Below are 22133 nucleotides of genomic sequence, written 5' to 3' on the forward strand. Positions count from 1 at the left end.
TAGCGAAGTTTTTCATTTCACTTTACCAATTTTGACTATTTTGTGTCGGTCCATCACAGTAAATCCCCCCCCAAAAAAATCTATTTTAATTCCAGGTTGTAATGCAACAAAATAGGGAAAAGGGGTGTGAATACTTCTGCAAGGCACCTCACATCTCTTTGCTGTGGATGTACATTTGCTATAATATTGTTTACTGCGCACCCTGGACAACTTGTTCACCTAAGGGGTTCTTGTGCCTGTTGCCAGGAGATGGTCATTAAGTGTCACCAAATATAGATTTGTAATATCCGTTACATCATTAATCCCTCAGAGCAGAGTTTATGGTTGTTTGGCTAACACAGTCACTGGAGAGAAAGGAAAAACTCCACCAGTTTAGAAGCTGTCAATCATTCTCTGTTGATTTTATAAATCCCCTGTTCGTGTTACTGGATTGCATCTTAAATGCCACTCACTAATGAGTTCCTTCCACATCATCCCCTGGTATTTTCTGCTGTTGGGTGTTGAGATGCCAGCAGAAAGGAGTTTACTTCTCAGCACTTGAATGACAGGCAGGCAGCTACATTATTAATCCTGTGGGAAATGGTGGTTTTAGCAGCAAGGCGAGATGTGACATTGCAATGCTGAGATGAGAAGAGATGCTGATAATGATGACGATAATGCAAATAATGAAAGACGTCGTCCCAGAGGAGGCAGGCTTTATCATGAGACTGTAACCACATGTGAGGTGAAACACATGAAGTTTAGACATTGAGTGGCCACAGCAGTGACAGCTTTTCTATGACCTTTGACCCAGTCTGTCTTCCCAGGTGCCCAATCAGCCTGATATTTGTGCTTTTCTCCTCACGTGTGTCGGTCAGTTTTCCATTCTTTTCCTCGTGAGCGAGGTTTTTCTTATTTGTTCTCACCGTGAAGCAAATTACTGAAGATGACCTCGAATGCCAGTGTACCTATCTGATATACTGTCTGGTTTACCCGCTGTGAATCCAGATGAGTCCCGTAGATATACAGTCGATCCTCAGAGGAAACACATTTCAAACCGACAACGGAGATGAGCTTTCTAGGTACAATCGACCTCATGACGGTATTGATTTCTGCATGTGTGTCTTTCTTTCACAAAGTATAGTGATAAAAACAGCATGAACAAACAGACTGCTAAAGTGCATAGAAATGGAGAATAGTTTTCATCCCACATTCCACTTAATTGTTGCAGAGATTTCCGCCACATCTCATCAGCGGCTGGCTTTCTCATTAGCAGTGAGATTGTTTAGTAGTTATCACATGACCTGAGTAGCTGCTCTCGTTAACCGCTTTAGTCCAGACTAAAATATCTCATCGACTATTTGATGGATCAATTTGGACATTTTGTGCAGACAGTCATGGTCCCCAGAGGATAAAGCCCCCTGACTTCGGTGATCCTCCAACTTTTTGCACAGCGCCACCAACAGGTTGACATATGTGGCTTTGAGTGAAATGTCTCCACAATAATTGGATTGATTTCCATAAAATTTGATTCAGGGCTCGAGAGTGTGACCGTTTTGGTGGCATCTTTCATCACTTCCAACCCCCTACGTCTGGTGTCGTTCGGACCGCTCCCGTCTTCGAACTCAGCCTTCATTTTGGTCTCAACAACACACCTGTAAAGTTTCATGACTGCATGTTGCATGGTTGTAACGCTACCGCGTTGACAAAATCGGTCCACAGACAGACATATCAAGTAATCAAAAGCCCTTCTGCGGTAGTTCAGAACAGTAGGCGTCTCTAGGAACACATTTTGCCATGATGACACACACATGAGCCGCACGCTGTATGGCTGTTAATTTCATTTAAAAACGTCAACCTCTCTCTTCCAGAAACACTCTTTTCTCAGTTCATCAAGATAATCCACAGACCTCACTGGAACTACTTTCTATAGAAGAACTAGTCCTCATGAAAAGACTGTTTATAATAAGATTGTAATTTGGGTGACCTAACCTTTGAAACAGGTTTTAAAACTACCATCCGTCCTGATCATACAAATATAGCAGGCAGCAGCTTTAGAAAACAACAGTGTCCACATGGGAGTTGCATCGGTTCACAAAGTCTTCACTGTTTGTCGGTATATTCCCCCATTATCCCAGTTGTCCCAGATGTAAGGTGAATTTGTCTGGTTCCCCTCAGCTCGGCTAACCCTGGGAGCAGGTCTAATCTTCCCCCTGTCACCCCAAACCCTTCAATACTTTAATTAGTCTGCACGCTACACCAAGCTGCTGCTTCTCCAATCAGCAGCCTATTCCACAGGCAATCTCTCCATCGCCATGAGAGGCTTTTCATTAAGGCAGCCTGTGGCGTTTTATCGCTCACACAGCCCTCTCTCTCTCCCTCTCTCTCTCTCTCTCTCTCTCTCTCTCTCTTTCTCGCCTTCCCTCTCCCTCGTCCCCTCTCTCCATCTCCTTCACCATCGGTCCCTCGAGTTAGGGAGTTGTGAGCGAGGGAGATGGAGGCAGCGGCCTTTCTTTGTCGCAGTGTAAAAGCCCAGATTGGAGATTTGGTTGGCGTGTGACATGAGTGAGCAGTCCCGAAAGTCACACAGGTTCAAATGGAAACCAGTCACAGCTAATCTGCTGGCAATTTTCTCTTTTCCTCACTCTCTTCCTTTTGAAACCTAACACAACAAGGCAAGTTTATTTGATTTGCATCTTTCAAACACAGGGTTAACCCTAACCCCAACCCTGGTCTGCAACTTCACTGTTTTGGGTCACTGTTACCGCTCTCATCAAAAACTCCTAAAACCCCCTCTCTGCTGTTTCTGCAAAGCACCAAACAGCAGACACACAGAATTTGCAACTAGCCTGTGGACATATTGGAGCATTTAGCAGAGTAAAGAACCAGATATTTCCCTAGAGACCAAAAGAGTGAATTGTGGACTTATACTCAACAGGTGGCCAAATACTCCAAATGAATGCTAATGTTGCTCTGAAGCTGCTGGATGAACAAATAGGCAAACGCAGTACATCAGCTTGACAAGGAAACAATATGGCAGGGACAGTTTAGGTCAGTTTTACAGCTTGTAGCGCTGCCCTACCCAAGTGGGTAGTAAAGGCAGGTTAAGGAACACAGTGAATTGGACAATTAAATCTTTTAGAATAAGATGAAGTCAAATAAAACACAAACAGCACATAGTACAAAAAATAATATACGATGTACAGTTTCAGTGCAGTTACATTTAAGTTTCTCAAATGTAAAAAAAAAAATAGATAAAGAAGTTGCGGGACGGTAGCTAAATGACTCGTGTTTGTTTCAGAGGGTTCCTACTTATGTTCTTAATTATCAGAACTTTATTTTGCTCCTGATTCGTAGTGATATGTGAAGAGAGCAGCACTTTTTAAAGTATGATCCATAACTAAATGGAAGCTAGTGAGGAAGATTTATCAACAGGAGAAATACGTTCAGTCGCCTTATAGAAAGTGGAAATCTTGCAGCGTCTTCCACAATATGTTGCTGTTGTCTCGTGATTTTTATGGGAGGACAAGAAACCTTTTTCAGTTGTACATCTGGCTGGAGATGCAAAGTAGCTTCTCTAAATCTCATCTGGACATGAGACCTCTAATTCTTGCAACTTCAGATGATAAATAGCCTGATTTAGTCATCACCGTGACATCAGTGCTGAACTTTAAATGTCTTTATGAAATGACAAGATTTCGTACTTGGCCTTTAGTATTTGCTCTATAAAGTCTTGTGTATGAACCAAATTCAATACAATACAAATCATGAACCTATTCAAAGCTACTTTTATTCATGTTATTTTCTAGACGAGTGCTCATGCCAAGAATTACAGGAACATTATTCGATACGCTCTCTGTCCCTTTTTCTTTTCTTTCTTTTTTTTACAGCATAATGTTCCTTCACATAAATGTTGTCTCCCTTCTCGGTGTTTTATGACCCCTGCTCTTATCTCTCTCTCTCCCTCCCTCATTAGACCGGTGCATCGTATCAGTATTCCCATCGTCACCCCCCTGTAGGATGTTACACATTACAGCAGCATATACACTTCAGTTCACAGCGGAGCTCAACGGAGATTTCACACCTTACATTTTGTCCATTGAGTTAAGACACCAGGCTAATGAGCTAAGCACAGTTTTTGTTCTACTGTGTAGGGTTGCAGTTATTATTTTCATAATTTTTCTTTTATTAACTGAACTAAAGATATTCAATTCACAGTCATGCAGAAAAGCAACAAATCATCTCACGGAGGAGCTGGAAAATTCTCGAATTTTCTGCTTGAAAAGTAAATTATTATTTATTATAATTGTTAATAGTATTCATTATTTGTTATTTTTCTGTCCAACTCATGGATTAATCAACTAACCACGGACTATTAAAGAATGTCATTATATCTTATTTCAGGTTCTTAAATTCAATTTAAAAGATTTGAGTCAAGCATCATTTGCATTAAATTGTCAAACTTGATTGAGCTGAATTAAAGAACAAATAATTTGTCTTTCGGAACTTTTATCCTGAATTTGAATTGTTAGTTTTAAGGTATTATTTGGCAGATGTCTTCTTTTGATACTTTCAAATTCCTCGAGATTCAACATTATTTTGCTTATTTGTGGGCGAGTTTTTACAGTGCAGAATCTATTTTCAACTCAAGTGTCCTGCTCTTATCCGAGCCAGGTTACTGATGACCTGATTTTCAGCGTGTACCTACTGTTCAGAAGCACATGTGCATTAGTGGATAAGGAGACTTTTAGTCTTGAAGGTGATAGTGCGGCTAAGTAGAGGCTTCACCACTGGTGGAAACACATGAGGCTGTGTGGAGTCTTTTAACCTAGAATATTCTAGTAACACATGTAACCGCTATTTCATGGTGGTGAGCCTTCAGCACCACAGAGCACGTTTAGCTACAGCAGTCGGTGTCAGATGGATAATGCTTTTACACATACATGCTCGCACGCACACACACACACCCACACACACACACACACACACACACACATTGACCGCTAAGTGACTGGTTCATCCACAGCCGGTCAGGGAGGCTGATGTTCCCTGGCCTCTCCTCTTGCTGTCTATTTAATAATTCAGCACACCTGAGCAGAAACACATTTGCCCTATCAGCTCCTGTTTGGCCAGCAGAGCGTGGAGATGGCGTTACAAGCTCCCAGTCTGTCTCCCTCCCTGTCATTAGCCTCCCCCTCTCCCTCCAACGCTCCACTTCATGCCTCCACAGTAACACAACTAGTGTGCATGCTCTCCTCTCTCCTTTCTTCCTCCTCTTCCTCCCCAACTCTCTTGCTTCCTCTTCTCCAATTCCCTCCCCTCCTGTTTATTCCTTTCCTTTTGTTTCCTCCTCCTCCTCTCCTCAACCCTACCTACCTATCCTCTGCCTTCCTTTCCTGTTGTCTCCTCTCCTTTGTCTTTCCTCCTAGATGCCGTCACTCTCTCTTAAGTTCTTGCCCAATCTGTCAGAAAAATCCAACACCAATGTGTAACATCTAACAAATGAACTATCATATGCATTGATAACGTATCGGTGGAATTCATTTGATCTACAGTTGAAAATAAGGACAAATAATTCATGACGTTGAATTCGATGATGTGGTGCTACAGCAGCCTCAGCTGGCCTGCATAGAAACAGGGATATACCGATATTGGATATCCAGTTAATACTGTCTCAATTAGCTGGCTTGGGTATCGTGGGCCAATCTATTTAATTCAATTCCATATATACTATACACATTATATACTGGAATTTTAATTCCTGTTTGAAGTTTTGACCAATTCGTTGATTTGATTTGTAATTTCTGTTTATTTTGAAGATTTTCTACAAAATTGCTGGTGTACGATTTACTATTTTAGCAATGTTTAAGTAAAGTTCTGATGTTGCCTTACACATAAATCACAGTCACTTCCACACAGTGAGGCATACAGCTTATTAATATCGAATCATCACTCGGTATTGGCAGACATGCAAAGCCCAGGTATCAGTATTATATTAAGAGTGAAAAAGTTGGATCGGAAATATGCAGCTCTGATTAGGAATTAATAAACATTTGACCACAGATTTATTCGGCTCTACGTGCAGCAGATTCTGGTCCTGCTGGCGAACATAAAGAAATGCTGTAAGAAGTGATTTAAATGATGACGCTGGTTTTGCAGCCTAAGCAGGTTGGCAGGGTATCCCAGAGCCCGAGGGCCTGGACTTTTCCTCTCCTCTCTCCTGTAACTCTTGTCGAATGCATGTCTCCCCACATTCCTCCCCCTACTCCTCTTCCCCTTTTTTCTTTTTCTATCCCCTGCAGCTAGCCAAGGATGTGAAGCTGCTTTCACCTTCCCTTTTCAACTCTTGTCTTCTCCATCCTCTTAAATTCTAGAGAGAAGGGGCTACCTTTGCTGGCCTCAGCAATTCAGGAGATGTCCATAGGAGGGTTGAAACAAGGCTGTAGGGGGTACGAAGAAGATGGAGGGAAGAGTAGGAAAGACATATTAATTAATTCAGTACATGCAACACAACCAAACTACAGTACAGGTTGGTTGTGTTGTTCCAAATACGACTCGTAGTGTTTTCTGATCTGCCACCTCTGTGGTTAAGTTAGGTTTACTAAAACTAATTGGTTAAAGTTAGAAAACTATTGCTGTAAATGTTAAAAGAAAGCAATGTTGCAGAATTTTGTGTCTTGATTTTGCACCTTTTATGTTCATAGCTATCACAGGAAGCAGCGCACACTTAATGTAGCGGTTGGGTGGTGGATGTGTGTGGTCCGTCTGGCATTCATGCAGGAGACTGGAGTTTGCATCCCGTCAATGACCCGCAATTAACTATTGTGTTTTAGTGAAACCATAACCACAAGCTTTCTTGTGTTTTAGTTGGCTAACCATATACAGTATATATATATATATATACTGTAACCAGGATCTTCCCTAGACTTAACTACACCGTGGTTTCCATGCACATATATTGTATAAAGCAATACTTATATAACTATATATAATTACTTATATATATATGGTATATAACCCTTTAATGCAGAAGTATAAATGAGGCTGAGCCCTTACCTTTATCTTATTTGCCATAACAAAAATCTAACAATAACCTCCCCTCATATCACACTCACATGCTTCGTCGACCCAACCATCCACCACAACCTCCTTCCTAATAGGTTCTGCCACATTACAACAGCGCCACATTTGCTTCTTTGAGAGGACAGTAATTACTCCCACAACTGAAAGAGGTTGCATACCAGTAACGCTTGAACTGTTTTTTGTTTTTAATGTTTAAAGAGATAATGAGTGCTGTTGTTTTACTGATGAAGGCAGCGTCAAAATGAAGAAGCACACAGAGCATTTATTTTAAAAGCAATGACACGGTGTTTGATTATTGCTTCAGTGGGCTTCAGGGCTCGGTGGATCGTGTGAACAAAGTGCTTGTGATAGATGTAGAGAGGCAGAGAGAGAGCGAGGTCCAGCCTGGTGAGAGCTAGTTGTAAGTGGTAGGGCAGCAGGAGGCAGGGAATCTGAAGTAGGTGCCCCGGCAGATGTATTGAAAGGTCCTGTTGTGCGTCTAACACACCTGAGCCATCCATTCAGTGGGTTCACTTCGCTTCCCAGGGGGTCGGTGGGCAGCTGTTCATTCCTAGTTCAGTGGTGCCACGCTGGCCTACCTGTGGCTCTGCAGCAGTCAGTGTTGCCTTTGCTCACGGTGGCCCGATCTCCAGGGAAATCATCCCTCTGCTGGCTCCCAGCCCATTAAACAGACACTCATTCTGTGTGTGTGTGTGTGTGTGTGCGTGTGCGTGTGTGTGTGTGTGTGTGTGTGTGTGTGTGTGTGTGTGTGTGTCGCTGGTCAGGACTGCAATCAATAAACGTCCAGCCTTTTTCTCCCAACAGTGTCATTGATTCAATGCGTGCACAATTGTGTCATCTGTTCCAGGCTATTTGTCAATATAAAGTCATTAGAAGCATCCATTAGTTCACCAGATTTTTGTTTTGTTTCGGTGGCTGTTTACCAAACCCACAGAGGTTTTCCATCATGTTCAGGTTCTCAGACTCGGTGTAAGCCCGCTCGTTATCTATTATCTGTGTCTGTACATCTTATGTAACACCCAGGATTTCTAGCAGACACGCACTGTTTTTCAAAGCCCGCCTTTTGTTGAACGAGGATTATAATTTATCACTCAGCTGCCGCAGACTCTCATGCAGCGGGCCAACGTACGAGGTCTGCTTGATTATGGTTCTCCATTGTGTGGGAGAGCAGGCGGGGAAAATGACATTTAGCAGTCTGGAGAGGGTTATTGCCTACTTTTGCTGATGTTACTCTCCTGTGGAGTGTTGTGAGACATAAACCTTTGTGTTCTAATACTGAATAGTTTTACACACCTTTTTAGGACAGATTATGAAGTATTTTTTGCAGATATTAATGAAAAACATTAGGATAAGAATATCTCACTTAATTCTTTCACTGCACTGTAAAAACTTTTCTGACAAACTATTCTGCCAAGATGTTATCTTTTTTGGATCCCTCAGTCTAACCTCAATGTGCCGTTTTGAGTTTACAAAGCCATACTTTTTTCTTTCTTATCTATTTCTGATAAAATCAACATTCCTGGAAGTTATTATCGTTGGCTGCGACTATCTCTGAGACATATTTGTCTCTGTTTTGATCTGTTTGAAGTGAATACTGTGAATTATTTTCCCAATAAAAGAGGCTGTTTGTCATTGTAGTTTTAGAGATCCTTTTAAATTACAATCACCCACCTTGAAAGGACTTCAGAGCCGTCGACCTCTTCAGAGTGTTGTGTCTGCTGTTGTAAATGCTCACAGGTTTTTCTCTAATAACCTACCCGTTATTACAAACTGACCTCGCACCACTTTCTGCAGCAGCAGCAGTTTTAGTCTAACAACAAAGTGCTGATGGCAGGCTTACCTTTCTGTCTGCAACACCTGACTGCTAATGTACGTTACACACCAAGTCCCAGAAGAACCTGTCGATGGAAATTCAGTCCTTTAATTACAGCTGTGCTAGAGAGAGTCATGAAGAGAAAAGGAATTTAGAGGTGAAAAGATTTAGCAGCGAGTTTGGAAATGATCCATGTTTTCTGTTATTTTATCCTTAAAGTTCGAAACCCAGCAGATCTGACTGGTTTTGTTTCATTTTACAATTTAACCATAGATTAATTGAAACACAGCGACACTGGACTGTTTCATCTGACCAGTAGCCTAAACAGCCTCTTCACGTGGTAAATTAAGCAAAACGATGCTGCTTAATGTACTTTGCTTACATAATACTTGTGTAGTTTCAAATAGAACCCATTTCAGGTTTTTGCATTCATAAAGAAAACTTTATTAAAACCCTCGACAAGCAGGTGATGAAAAATCCTCTCCGCCTCACACTGAAGGGCACAATCACAGTGAGTCACGATCTGATTTGCATTAGCTCAGACAACACTCAAACTGTGCGAATCATTATCATATAGTGGGGGAGGCGACAGAGATGAACGAGGTTGTCTCTCCGCTGCTCCCTCCAGCACCTGTGGAGGCCTTGATGTGCATCTTTGATTAAAGCACAATGAGGCTGAAGGTTGAGAGATTCCCTGCTGCAAGGATTTAGTTGTATAAGAGGGCAAGATTGTAAGCTCTACGGAGGAGGAACTATTGACACGTGACAAATGCAAAAAATATGTAGCTGAATAGAACCTACAAAACGATAGCAACACAGAACACTTCAGTTCATGTCTTTATTGTTTTTTGCAGTAAAGCATCGTAAAAAAAAAATAAAATAAATTATAGACATAAAATGGTAATACCATATTAAAAAAGTAAAGTGCAACAATACCAATGGGGTTAACATAAAATTACAAGCATTCACACTTCTACAGAACATATCGGCTGTGTCCCCGTTTCTTGTTCAAGCTTCCCTGTGGAGTTTTTGACCTTTAGAAGCGCTCTGAAGGAATGTCTTTCTGTGTGAGTCCCCGTTGTGTTTGACCTTGTGCACGCATACAGAGAACATGCATACAGGGGACACTGAATGTAAACGGACAGGGCACCTTCATTACCACAGTACACTGTGCTTATAGCGCTCGACAGTTTCCACTACTCGTCATTAACAACAGTGGTTTGAGAATGTGGAAATAATTTCAAGAAAAATGTCTCGAGTAGTTTAACGGTGCCGATCTTATTTAAATGCTAACATAAGGATTATATAAACTACAGTAGTGCATATATGTGTATGCAAAGGTGGAAAGTGGCTAAATACATTTAAGTACAAGCACTATATGTTGAGTACAGTTTTGAGGTACTTCACCTGAGTATTTCCATTTTCTGCTGCTTTATACATACTCCGGAAATATTGTTCTTTTTACTCATTACATGTATTTGCTGAATGTAGTTTCTAGTTACTTTACAAATTCAGATCATTAGTACAGAATACTATCAACAAATACAATCATATATATCACTATAGATTAAGCTGCACACATATAAAGTCATTACATATACAATCAGTGATGATATTACATTGTGCTGAACGAGCCATTCTGCATGAGTACTTTTTACTTTTATAACTTAAAGTATATTTTGATGCAATACCTTTGTACTTTTACTGAAGTGAAATATGAAATGAAGGACTTTTACTTGTAACTGAGTATTTTTACACTGTGGTATTGTTACTTTTACTGAAGCAAAAGATCGGAGTACTTCTTCCACCACTGACGACATGTCACACTATGTTAATGTAACGTCACATATGAGGTGATACAACTACGTGATGAAGAATATGTGCACATAACACATATGATGTGAGATATTAGGATCTGATCTGATCTGACACATGATAGGATATGTGATAGGATAGGATTCAACATGTTTATAAGCCATTTGCGTCTCTTCACATCCAGATCAAGGGTTTGCAGCGTGATAAGCCAGCTAATTACAGTTTTGAGTGTGAGTTCTTGCTCTGTTGTTTATCTCAAGGAAATTAGAAGTTAATTACATTTGCAAGACCTGTTTGGACTTGCTCTCTCTGCTTCTCTCTCCTGCTCTTGCTCTCTCTCTGCAAACAGTATATTATTTATGCTTGGAAGCGAGCCTCTCCAAACAAATCGCATACTGTGGAGCATCAGACACATTATTCATTTGATGTCAGCCACTTGTCAGGATGATTTGATTAAAAGTCTGGATTATAAATTCACATCTGCTGTCTCTTCCCAGTGCAGGTTTTATTTGTGTGTAAATCCTTCATCTTGTTACAACAAATGTAATAACCACTTTTGAAGAAATATATTAGGGACCATCACTGACAACCAATCAGTGTTCAATGTACTTTCCAAAGGACATCAATATTTCATGATGCATTTTGGAATTACAGCCCGACCGATACTGGACTTTGAGGTTGATGTTGACAGATGTTTTAAAAAAATGATAATGAAATATTCGTCTTTTTTTAGGTAAGGAAAAAACACAACACAACTGCACAAAACACAAAATCGTTAGCAGAGAATATTTATGTGCTGTTTGGACACTCAAATAAACATTTAAACATTTAAAACACGCTAGTATAGTAAAAAGGGAGTGATTTTGGACACAGCCATTTCTCCATAGCGCTGCAGTGGTCAAAAACTCCACAGCGTAACTTTTAATAGAGTGTATACCATAATTATTTTCAATGAATGTTTGCCAAGATAACATCATTACATTTTCTTAACGTTTCTCTTGCAAAAAGTGTGACAGCTTTTCCTATTATAGTGGTTATCATCATCCTCACTTCACCCACTCAGGGAGAAAAACACATACTACTACTTTCTTGTACTCATCTGCATTTGTAATCATAAACTGCTGCTGTTGTTGTTACTCACACTTCTGGCTCTGTGATAGGATTGGACTGGCTGGGTCTGTTTTTGGATGTTTTGCATCAATAACTATATGTTCTGATTTGGTAAAGCATTATTTGACTGAGGGATAGAGTTTTATAACAAACCCATTTTTCTGAAATGTATGTCTACTTTTGGGATTATATTATATTCATGTAAAGACACAACTAAAACAATCTTAACACATATTATTTAGTAGTTCATTTTGAATCTAAAAAAATAGTATTTGGAGACAGAACAAAAACAAACAGATTCGTTAAGCTCTCAAGTGTTTGTGGTCTAATAGAGCTTGTAATCCCTATTTTGCTGATACTGCTCATGTGAGATGAATGATTATCCCCCAGCTTCAGTTTGCTTCCAATCTGAGGAATGTGCACATATTTTGTGACAAATTCCTGCGTAACAAAAACATCTTTACTGACATAAACCACAGCTAATCATCCCTCCATTCATCCTGTTTGTCTGTATTTAAGTGTAGAGATGCAGCAGAAAAGGTTTGTCCATGTTATCCGCGATGTAATGATGTGACAGTTAAGGTCTGCACTCTCACTTGGTAAAATGGGTCATGGCTGGCTATCACTATAATTACCCTTCATTGGCCGGGCTGTCCTTGAGCAGGAAATGAATATTTTTCTATTATGTACAGGGTCATCCGATGTGTCCTTCAGATTTAATACATGCCATTACGTTGGTGCAGGCACACACAAACACACACACACACACACATACACATACACGCACACACAGGACATTAATACACAAACAAATGGCTTCATACAAACATACACACACACACACATCAAGAACATCCCAAAAACCATCAGGAAAAGAAACCTCTCATTAATCAATCTGACGTGCAACAACATACACCTTCAGTCTCCATGTGTCAGTAATTGCTTTCAATGGAGCAGCCTTGAAACTGATTCTTGTGCCGTATAAGGACGTACTGTACAGAGCAGCTCTCTCTTTGTCCACTGATCCACACCAGGGACAGCACTGCAGCAAAACCAACCAGAAGAAATCCACTGCAATAAAGGAGACTGTAAAGAAATAAAATAATAATCCATCCATCCAATGAACGGATTGGTCCCCTGCTGCCTCCTGATCTCAAAGTTTTCTTTGTTTCCTGGTCTCAAAGTAATTATTGTTCTGGAAATCAACAAAGGATTTACAGAAAGCAGTGGGGAAAATCCTTAAATTGAAAAAGCGGCAACTAACATGTGAAAGCTTTGACATGCTTAAATAACTAGCAATCATTAGAGTTTAAAATGCATGTTAAGCTGCAACCGTAACATGGAAGAGTAAAAGAAAGAGTCCGGTAATATTGATTTAATGGAAATTGTGTATGCAATAAATAAAAATGAACTAATGTGAGACTAATGACTTATGAGACTAATGTGGCAACAGCAGCGATCGCAACTCAAAGCACCATACAGACCCTTTTACAGCTGACGTCTTGATTATATCAACAAAATAAAGACTAAGGCAAACACAAATCACCTTAGAGTATAGCGCAAACGTCATACAAAATGTCATCTTGCTGTGTTGTTTAGTGCTAGAATCGATATTGCATATCTTTAAGATAAACTGTGATTCAAGGCTCTAGCGAGCTTTAATATTGGCCAAGTGTTTCAGAGTCGGAGAGAAAATGTTGCTAAGAGGCTAAACTGTTGGAGAGATTGAGAGATGGACCTCTTATGGGCTCTTCCTCTGCAACCTCTCTGCCTCACTCCTCACTGCTAGGAGACGACCTCGCCAGGAGAGACGGAAACTAGCTAGCTAACTTGCCCGCTCTAGAGATGGACAAGCTAGCTAACTAACCAACTAGCCAGCCGCCCTCTACGGAGCTCCAGTCTGCTTTTCCCATCGCAAAACAGACTATCAGCGGCGTTAACAACCAGTAACACTCATCGTCCTGGTTAGTGACTGTACATTTTGAGAGAAACTCAAAGCCATTGTAAGAAAAAAACAAGCCAACAAAACTTGCTAGCCAGGGTTAACTAACGTGTCCTATATGCTCCGCCCACAAACATATGCCACCATGTTTACGAACAGAAAAGGGGACTATTACGATTACAAATTGGGTCTTTGAAAGCAATCTGTGAAGTCCTACACGGTTAAGTCAAATATGTGTTTTGCTTTAATGACAGAATGACCATCTGTAGTGTGTTTTCTTTGCATGTGACCTTCGGAGAGAAGAAAAACAAATAGACATGGTAACTATAGCAAATGTGCACACTGTGATTCCCAGCATGCACGGCTGGTGTGTTGACTTTCATTGATTCTTACTGACGCCCAAAGTGAAGCAGGAGTCATTCGGTGAGTCCTGCAAATCTGGTGGGTCAGGCTTTTAGCAAATACGCAACAGACAGTTTTCACATTCACCGTCTGTAGTCTGAGATTCTAAATTTCAATTACTGGAATTTAATCTTCATCAAACTTACATAAAAAACTGTGTCACTGCAGGCCGACTGACGAGTCATGTCTGGGGATATGACCACTGATCAATCATGTTGCAAATAAAGCTTATAAATTAACCTTATTTGGCATTTTATAAACAATAACTTCTGCCCTCGTCCCTCCTTCAGGCCCCCCAGCTCGGCACTCTGATGGGTGTCTACATGCCGTGCATCCAGAACATCTTCGGAGTGATCCTGTTCCTCAGGATGACCTGGTTGGTGGGAATCGGAGGTGTCGTCGGGACCTTCATCATCGTCTTCATGTGCTGTACCACGGTGAGTGTGTTGCCTGCTTTTATTTTAGCCCTCTGTTGCAGCACATAAAAGTCTCATTAACAAGTGACCTTAAACTGAAGAGCAGCATATTAGCGCAGCCGTGGCAGCAGATAGTGTACGGGTGTCTAATGAGCTGTGCAGTACGAAACGATACCAGATGTTCACTATTATAACATCAGATAATATCAATTTGTCTCTCAAGGGAAATTTTGTTTACTATTTATAAAACGGCTATCACTTTAATACTGTATCTGTGAGTGGTTTAGGCCAATGCAGCCTTTTTATATGACTTTTGCTTGAATATGATGAAGTACCTTGATTTGTCAGGTATTCACTGGATTCGCCAAAAACATCTGGTTATTTTATACGTAAATGGTTCCTCAGTTCTTTAACAGGAAAATTAGCTATATCATGAAATGTGGTCCATATCAGGGCCATAATCCTCTCCTCCCCCATCTAAACACCATAGCACAAAGTTTACAGTACTTTTAGTTTGACCATCATCTTCCTGTCTGAAGCTGAAGCTGTCCTGCAGACAACTGCAGGGAGGGACAAAGTCTCTGAATAATGTTGGTCTCCTCAGTAGGGAAAGTCAATTTGGGCTCTGCAAAGCCTTTGTTAGATTAGTTAGACTTTATATTCACTGTTACCTTCCCACTTCCACTGAAGACCTAAATCTAGAAGAATTGGCCCTGATGATGTATTCTTTTTTTTCTTTTTTTAAGAAAAGTCTGAGTAATTTCTTAAACCTGGGTATTATAGTTTTCAGCCAATGCTACTGAACAGGAGTAAATGGTGCATTTGTTGCAGCCTATATCCAGCTGCGAGTGAGTATTTACAGCAGCAGAATGGTGTATGTGGGATCAACTCGCTATAGACTTCAGAGCCCGTCTTCATGGCAACGAAGGAATGCTGTTTTCTACCAGTAATTATACAAATATAGTTATACATAATGTCCCTTATCACTGCCTGACATGTGGACCAACCTGTGAGTAGCAGTGTTGCCTCTTGACACACACAATAACATAAGAGAGAAAGAATAACTATCTTTCTTTGCTAAAGTGGAAATATTGACTCTGCTTCAAACCCAGCAAATCCTTGTTAAGGCAGCAGTTTATGGGAGGAAGTTGTATCTTATTTTAGTCTTCGATCATACTGCCCATTGGGGGAGTTTAATGATGCTGGAACTGCAGTCCCATGACAGTAGCTATGAAGACTATTTTCAATTGTGTTGTACTTAACAAGGTTGCCATTGTGGTAGGCAGAAAGAAGGAAGGTGCCCCTCTTTCGTCGCTTCAGTTGTAAAGACGCCGCACATTCGATCTGTAAAAAGAACAAAATGGATTATGACACACTGTGATGTTCCCTGGTTCCCATTAATGTCAGAGGGTGTCATGTGTCAGAGTGACTTTGGTGTTGGACAGACACCCAGTCGTGGCCATGGGACGCAAATTACAAAACACAGTCCCACAGGATCGACGGCGCTGCTGTCAGTGATCTGAGTGGCTGTTCCACTCTGATTGTGTTTGACTTGTTTGATGCATTTTATTGTCAGGGAACATATAATGTGCCTCCTCACTGAATGCCCAACGTCTATTCAGGAGGAAGCAGGTGAATGCATTTTACAACATCCTATGTCAGCTATTTAATATATACTGCAACAAAACCCTTCTTAAGTTCTCGTACAAGGCGGTTTAATCACACTGTGCTGTGTATCAGCTGTCAGCGCTGTGTGTCGTTCTGTTTGCGGCGTGCGATGTGGCAGGACTGTATGTTGGCATGTCTGTGTGTTTGTGCAGCCTAGATTCTCCTCTAGCACAGAGTGTATTTATAGAACAACCCCCTCAAATCCCAACCATAGCAAAGTTGCCTGCACAGACACACAGGCAATATGCTTCCCAATCATGTTTCTCTGTGACAGTGAAGAGAGGGCTTTGAAATGGCGTACTGAGGGAAAGCAGTATCTTTTTTCTTTGACTGGTTTTATTTAATTGTTGTACTCATTTGAAAACGGAACCATTTTTCAAAGAAATATGTTCATCATTTCCATGGATATTAAAAACTGTAAAATGGCTGCTAATTAGGTATCGTATATCATATTTAAAATCGTGTTTCGTTGGTGAATGTGCGAACACTAATTTTATCCCAGTGTAATTGTTGATACATCTATTTTCTAAAACAGGAAAAGATATTCCATGGAAGTCTCTTTTATACTAAACATAGCGTCAAATTGTAAAAAAATACTCCAAGATCAAAAGCTCAGACTCAGTTTGAAACGCAGATTCTATGCGAAAACGTCTCATGCTTACTCACACACACACACACAGACATTTCTTTACATGTCACATACTGAGGGATATTTAATCCATTAAACGTACATTTGGTTCCCCTCTTCATTTTTTTCTCACCATTTCTATCCTTCACATACACACACACACACACACACATTTTTTCTTATCAGTCACACCGAGCTCATTGCAGAGCCCCGGGGCGATAAGCCTGAGCGTGAACGGTGTGTGAGAAACCCCCACCTCTCTCCTCCTGAGCTCCTTACATAACACATAACCACCCAGCCCTCCAGGGGTTGCCAGCAACACATCGCAGGAGTGTGTGTGTGTGTGTGTGTGTGTGTGTCTGTGTGTACATACATGTACGCAGCCATCCCCACCTTTTGGTGAAATCCACAGGACTTGAAGTGGGAAGGGATAAGGCATGCTGTAAAGCTTGATGAAATACAGCCCATGTTTTATTCACATGAATGCGTGATGGGATATCAGTGACGGAGCACTTTTCATTAGATGATCAATCACAGCGACACGTATTTGCAACTGTCGAACACTTACACCGTTATTTCTCCGTCGCGCAACATTGTGACGGAACATTAACGATCATTGTGGGAGTCGTCATTATATGAAGGATGTAACAGCATTGACACATTACAAACCATTAACTATGAAATTATACACACAACCATTTTAATAGCCAGTGTATGACCGCAGACGATGTTCTCTAAGCTGATACATTCAAACATAGCGCTGCATGTGTGTATTTATTGCCCAGATAATGAATGCAGGCTTGTCACCAAGATAAAATGAGGTTTAATATTCTAGATGGAGAGTCATCTGTTGTTTCGCCTTCCTCATTACTTCCAGGTCTTGAATCCAAATGCTGCGAGGGGAAGGGTGGTCTGCCCTCTGTCGTGACTCATTTAAATGCTAAGGATGCTTTTCTTCCTTCATCCCTTTCATTTTTCACTCTCATCTCAATTTCTCTAACCCTTTTTTTTATTTTACTGTCTCATTATTTCCTCTCCCCCCCCCCCCCCCCCTCCCCTCCCGTCTGCTTCCTCTGCCTCTCTTTTCACCTACCATCCAATTTTTGTGCTGCTTCGCCACCTCTCTCCTCCGCCTCGCTCAAGCAGCTGCATCTCGTCCTCTTGTGCTCTGTCTCCTTCCCCCCCGATGTCAGTCTGAAAGTAAAAAAAACACCTTCTTCTCCTTCACCTGACACTTTTGCCTTCTGCAGTATACCATCCACAGGTACACTTCAAGTGATGAACAGCACACTGGAAATAGACTTCTACTGTACCTTTGTATGTGAATTGATGAAGTTGTACTTGACAAAACTTCTGCATTTGTATAATGAAGCATGCTAATGAAGCACGCTCTCAGGGCAGTGTGGAAACTCCATTCCTGTCAAAACTAATTGCTGCTGAAGTCCGAGGTCGACTAAAGGCCAAATCAGAGTTTGACTGTAGCTCTGGGAAGAAACAGACTTTAAGTGTCCTTTGCTGTCAGCGTCACGGCTATATCAGCAGACCTTTCTTAAAAATTTAAATTAGTTCCTTCGCCAAATGCATTCCTCAGGCTCAGACGTAATCATGGCGGCTTAGCAATAATTCTAGCTTCACCAGCATTCACACTGCCTTGGAAGGATATCGTCCTTTTTAACAGATATGTAACCATATGAACAAGACAGATGGAGAGGCGGTATAATCTGACGCCGTCTACGGGCACGCTTAGAGGCCAGAGGGCGTGTGGGTGCATGGCGACTTTGGAGGTACAGTTGCTGACTCCAGGCTTCATAGAGAAAGATGGTTTTAGTGAACCAGACGAGTACGGCGTATACTCTATTAAAGAAAGTCTCTAACGTCAGAGTTTTAGGCCCTGCACAGCCTGAGAGTGGGACGATAAAACGGGCTCTGGGTCAGTGGGGAAAAGGATGCAGCACAACCTGCCTACTACAACAGAGCACTGCTGCCTCCAGAGCAGTCCACCAATCAGGTGCTGATTCACACATGAGGTCATCAGGTAAAGTAGTTGGGCTCTTTGGCCATCAATCATGTGACCAGGTGAAATATACAAGATAAAAAGAGGAAAAATATTAGTTTTGAATTTGAGATAGTTCATCTACATGTCAAGTTCTTTTACACTTCAGATCAGATTCATTTTCCTGTGTGAGCGTCTGAGATCAGTGCAAACGGTGCGGGACCGTCAGAGTGATGCTCAGTGTTTGTGACAGCAGCTGATTGATATCATTTGTTAAATAACCCTGTCTGCAGTGACGCCCAGAGGAGTTGTGTGATATAAAAGTAGGGCACTTTTAAAAGTAAAAGGAAGCTGACCAAATAGGATTTCATAAAAACTAAATAAATCATCTGCTATCTGCATGTCACGAACATGACAGACCATCAGGAATTAACCAGCGGATAGAAGTGAAATAACCGATCTCTGCAGAGACTAAATGCTTGATCGAGTTCCTGTATCCTGTCTGTAGCTTGTTATGTCTGGACCATATTAATGTCTTGCGGACTTTTAACATTTGCAAACAAAATCCCGCACATGAATAGCTATCTTAAATAAGGAGCGCATCCTCACATTTCAGACCTCCTGTTCAATAGGAAGGCATGAAGGCCAAACACCAATTTACTCTACATTGGGAACCAATTTCATATATCGAGCTACACAAATGTTCCCCAAAATACTTACATTGTATGAGTAGATTCCTATAAATCGAATGCACTAGCATACTTTACCAGCTGTAGCTATCTAGCTAGGTAATTATCGTTAGCTACATGATCATTGGTTGACTCGTTTTGAAATGAGAAGCCTGTGAAAAGACCTACAATGTGCACTCGATGGCTTCATAAATGATACTGTGCTATTAGACTGAAGCGTGTCCTGGGTGAAAAGTCTGCATCCTCACCAGCTGATGCTCATTGCAGAAGACATTGAAAGCAGGTTGGAGGTGATGAGTCCTACACCCAGCAGGGTATGATGAGGAAAAATGTAAAAATCACATAACCTTGTTTGAACGTTTACTTTAGCGACTCCTTTCTTATCTTATTGCCTTTTACCCTTACCATTACTGAAATGTCAAGTATCACCTCTAATGTACATCAGCCATGTTTGACTGTACTAGTCCGTCTAAATCATATCATTCTGTTGGTGGCTGTCCTGTCCAGTTGTGCGGTGATTCAGAGACTCAGTATGCGACGGACTACCTCTGCGTGGCTGCTGCCCACATCAGATAAAACACTTAAACAATTACTGTCTTATCTGCTGTGGTGTGAGAAGAGCTGGTGGCCTCATTACGACTAGATTAGAGAGAGAAACAGAGCCCAGTCCCACTCATTCTTCACTCCTGATCGTCAGTCCACCGGGCCCTCAGGTGACACTAACCACATTACAGTCTTCACAGAGACGGACGTAATGATAGTATAACATAACCGGCTGGGACTCGCCAGGCCTTTCTTCCATTATAAGTCTCACTCTTTATTGCTGGTCCAAGTTACCAATGTTGTGTCTTCATCTTCAGGGACTGCAGGGCAGGAAAACTACAATGACTTCTGAGTGATAATGAATGAAAAAAATACTATTCAATGTTGTTTTTTATACTTTGTAATCACATTTATGGGTGAAGCATTTTCCGAAAGTAAAGCATTTCGCAAAGAGGATATCAAAAGTAAAACCCATTACAACATTGAATTCATACTGGAGTCATATTATTATTATTGTTTTTTTTTTTTTGTTTGTTTTTATATACTGATATTGATATTTCAGAGTTTAAAAAACTAAAACAATTTGTCAGACAATATCTGGTTTTACATCAACATTTTGGGGTATTAAAGAATTGCAATTAACATCTATACTGGCATGTGTCTTTTAAAGTTATAAATTGACTAAATGTCAATTTATAACCTTACCTTTACTGGAAACAAAATCTGTCTAAAACAACTTTAAACAACATTCATAACAAAAATGTATTAAAGTTGAGCTAAAAAATGAGCCCCAAATAAATGGAAATGCAGTTCTTTACCACTAAACAAGCCCACATTCAGCTATAGCTGCGACCGCAGGCATGCATGCATTGACACAGAAGCAGTTTTGCCCCTTTGTGTTATAGTCCTCTCGCTGCCACACAACCTTTTTTCGTCAATGAACACAAACACCTAAACACTGAACTCCATGCCAAATTTCAGCCTCCGAGTGCGAAAACTGTGGCCGCCAAAGGATGGAGAAACTGTGAGCTATAGAGCTGCTGGTCACAGCTAAAACTCTGTAAGATACTTAAAGGTCCCCCATCGTGCGCTCAGGTATGTTTCTCTGTGATCACCTTCAATCTCAGTTGAAGACATGTACCAATGAAAACTAGTCTGGAAGTCAATCATTGGTCCAATATGAAGATTTAACAGAATTTTGAACAGGCTACTTATCATATAGACATATCAGACATAAAGTATTATTCCAAGCTGAAATTTTTTTTTAATGTTTTATTATATGTCTGGAGGGGATCTTTAACTATAATAAACATTCAAACTCAGACTTATTTCTGTGCTGCGATTGCTCGTTACTTATCAGCTGACGCATATACCGATAACTATATTCCTGTGATTAGCTCAAATCATTTGATGCATCTGTCGGGCTCTGATTCATAATCCGTCAGATCAAAAGTAGTTTGGTCAATTTTTCCCTATTGTGCAGTCAGTTTCTGTAGATAACGGAGTAGATGGCTGTCATTGTTGACATTTGGATTAGCCAGGTTGTTTTCTGTACCACTGATGTGCTGCTGTAACATATGTTACAAAGAGGTAAAGACCCATCTCATACTGAATATGTACATCAACAGTTTTTTGCAAATGTGAAAGCTTTCACAAAGTGGGTCAGCTTTGATAAAGTGAAGCAGTAACAGCTGTGTGAAGATATCTTAGACTGTAAAAGGGCATATTTTGAAACATTGAAACTATGACTAAAACAAAAACTGCAATAGCAATAAAAATGGAAAAGTATTACAGCAGTGGAGAGATGGCACTGATTTAAGCAGCCTGCCCTCACGTCTCCTCATGCTTCTCTTTATGTCTCCGTCGCTCTCTTTCATGTGCAGAAAATGTAAAAAGACACTCAGAAATTCAACAATAGCGTTTGAAAAAAGAATGATGAAATCTTAACGCTGTCTTTGTTCTGTCACACACACACACACACACACACACACACACACACACACACACTACCCTCTCTCTTTCTCACTTTGTCATTTGTTATTTTTCTGGCCC

The 22133-nt window shown here is 40.8% G+C and overlaps 1 protein-coding gene across 4 annotated transcripts in view; it reads left to right on the plus strand.

Moving 5' to 3' along the window:
- The window catches only part of slc12a5a (solute carrier family 12 member 5a), a 141971-nt gene that overhangs the window by 99480 nt on the left and 20358 nt on the right, over positions 1 to 22133 (plus strand). For all 4 annotated transcript variants that reach the window (XM_076096834.1, XM_076096835.1, XM_076096836.1 and 1 more), the window contains one exon: positions 14435 to 14581. In XM_076096834.1, coding sequence (XP_075952949.1) covers positions 14435 to 14581 — 147 coding nt within the window. The remainder of the gene's footprint in view (positions 1 to 14434; positions 14582 to 22133) is intronic.

This window comes from Anarhichas minor, unplaced genomic scaffold, assembly GCF_050575085.1.
Source record: "Anarhichas minor isolate MPS153535 unplaced genomic scaffold, ASM5057508v1 ptg000023l, whole genome shotgun sequence".
Taxonomy (NCBI): Eukaryota; Metazoa; Chordata; class Actinopteri; order Perciformes; family Anarhichadidae; genus Anarhichas; species Anarhichas minor.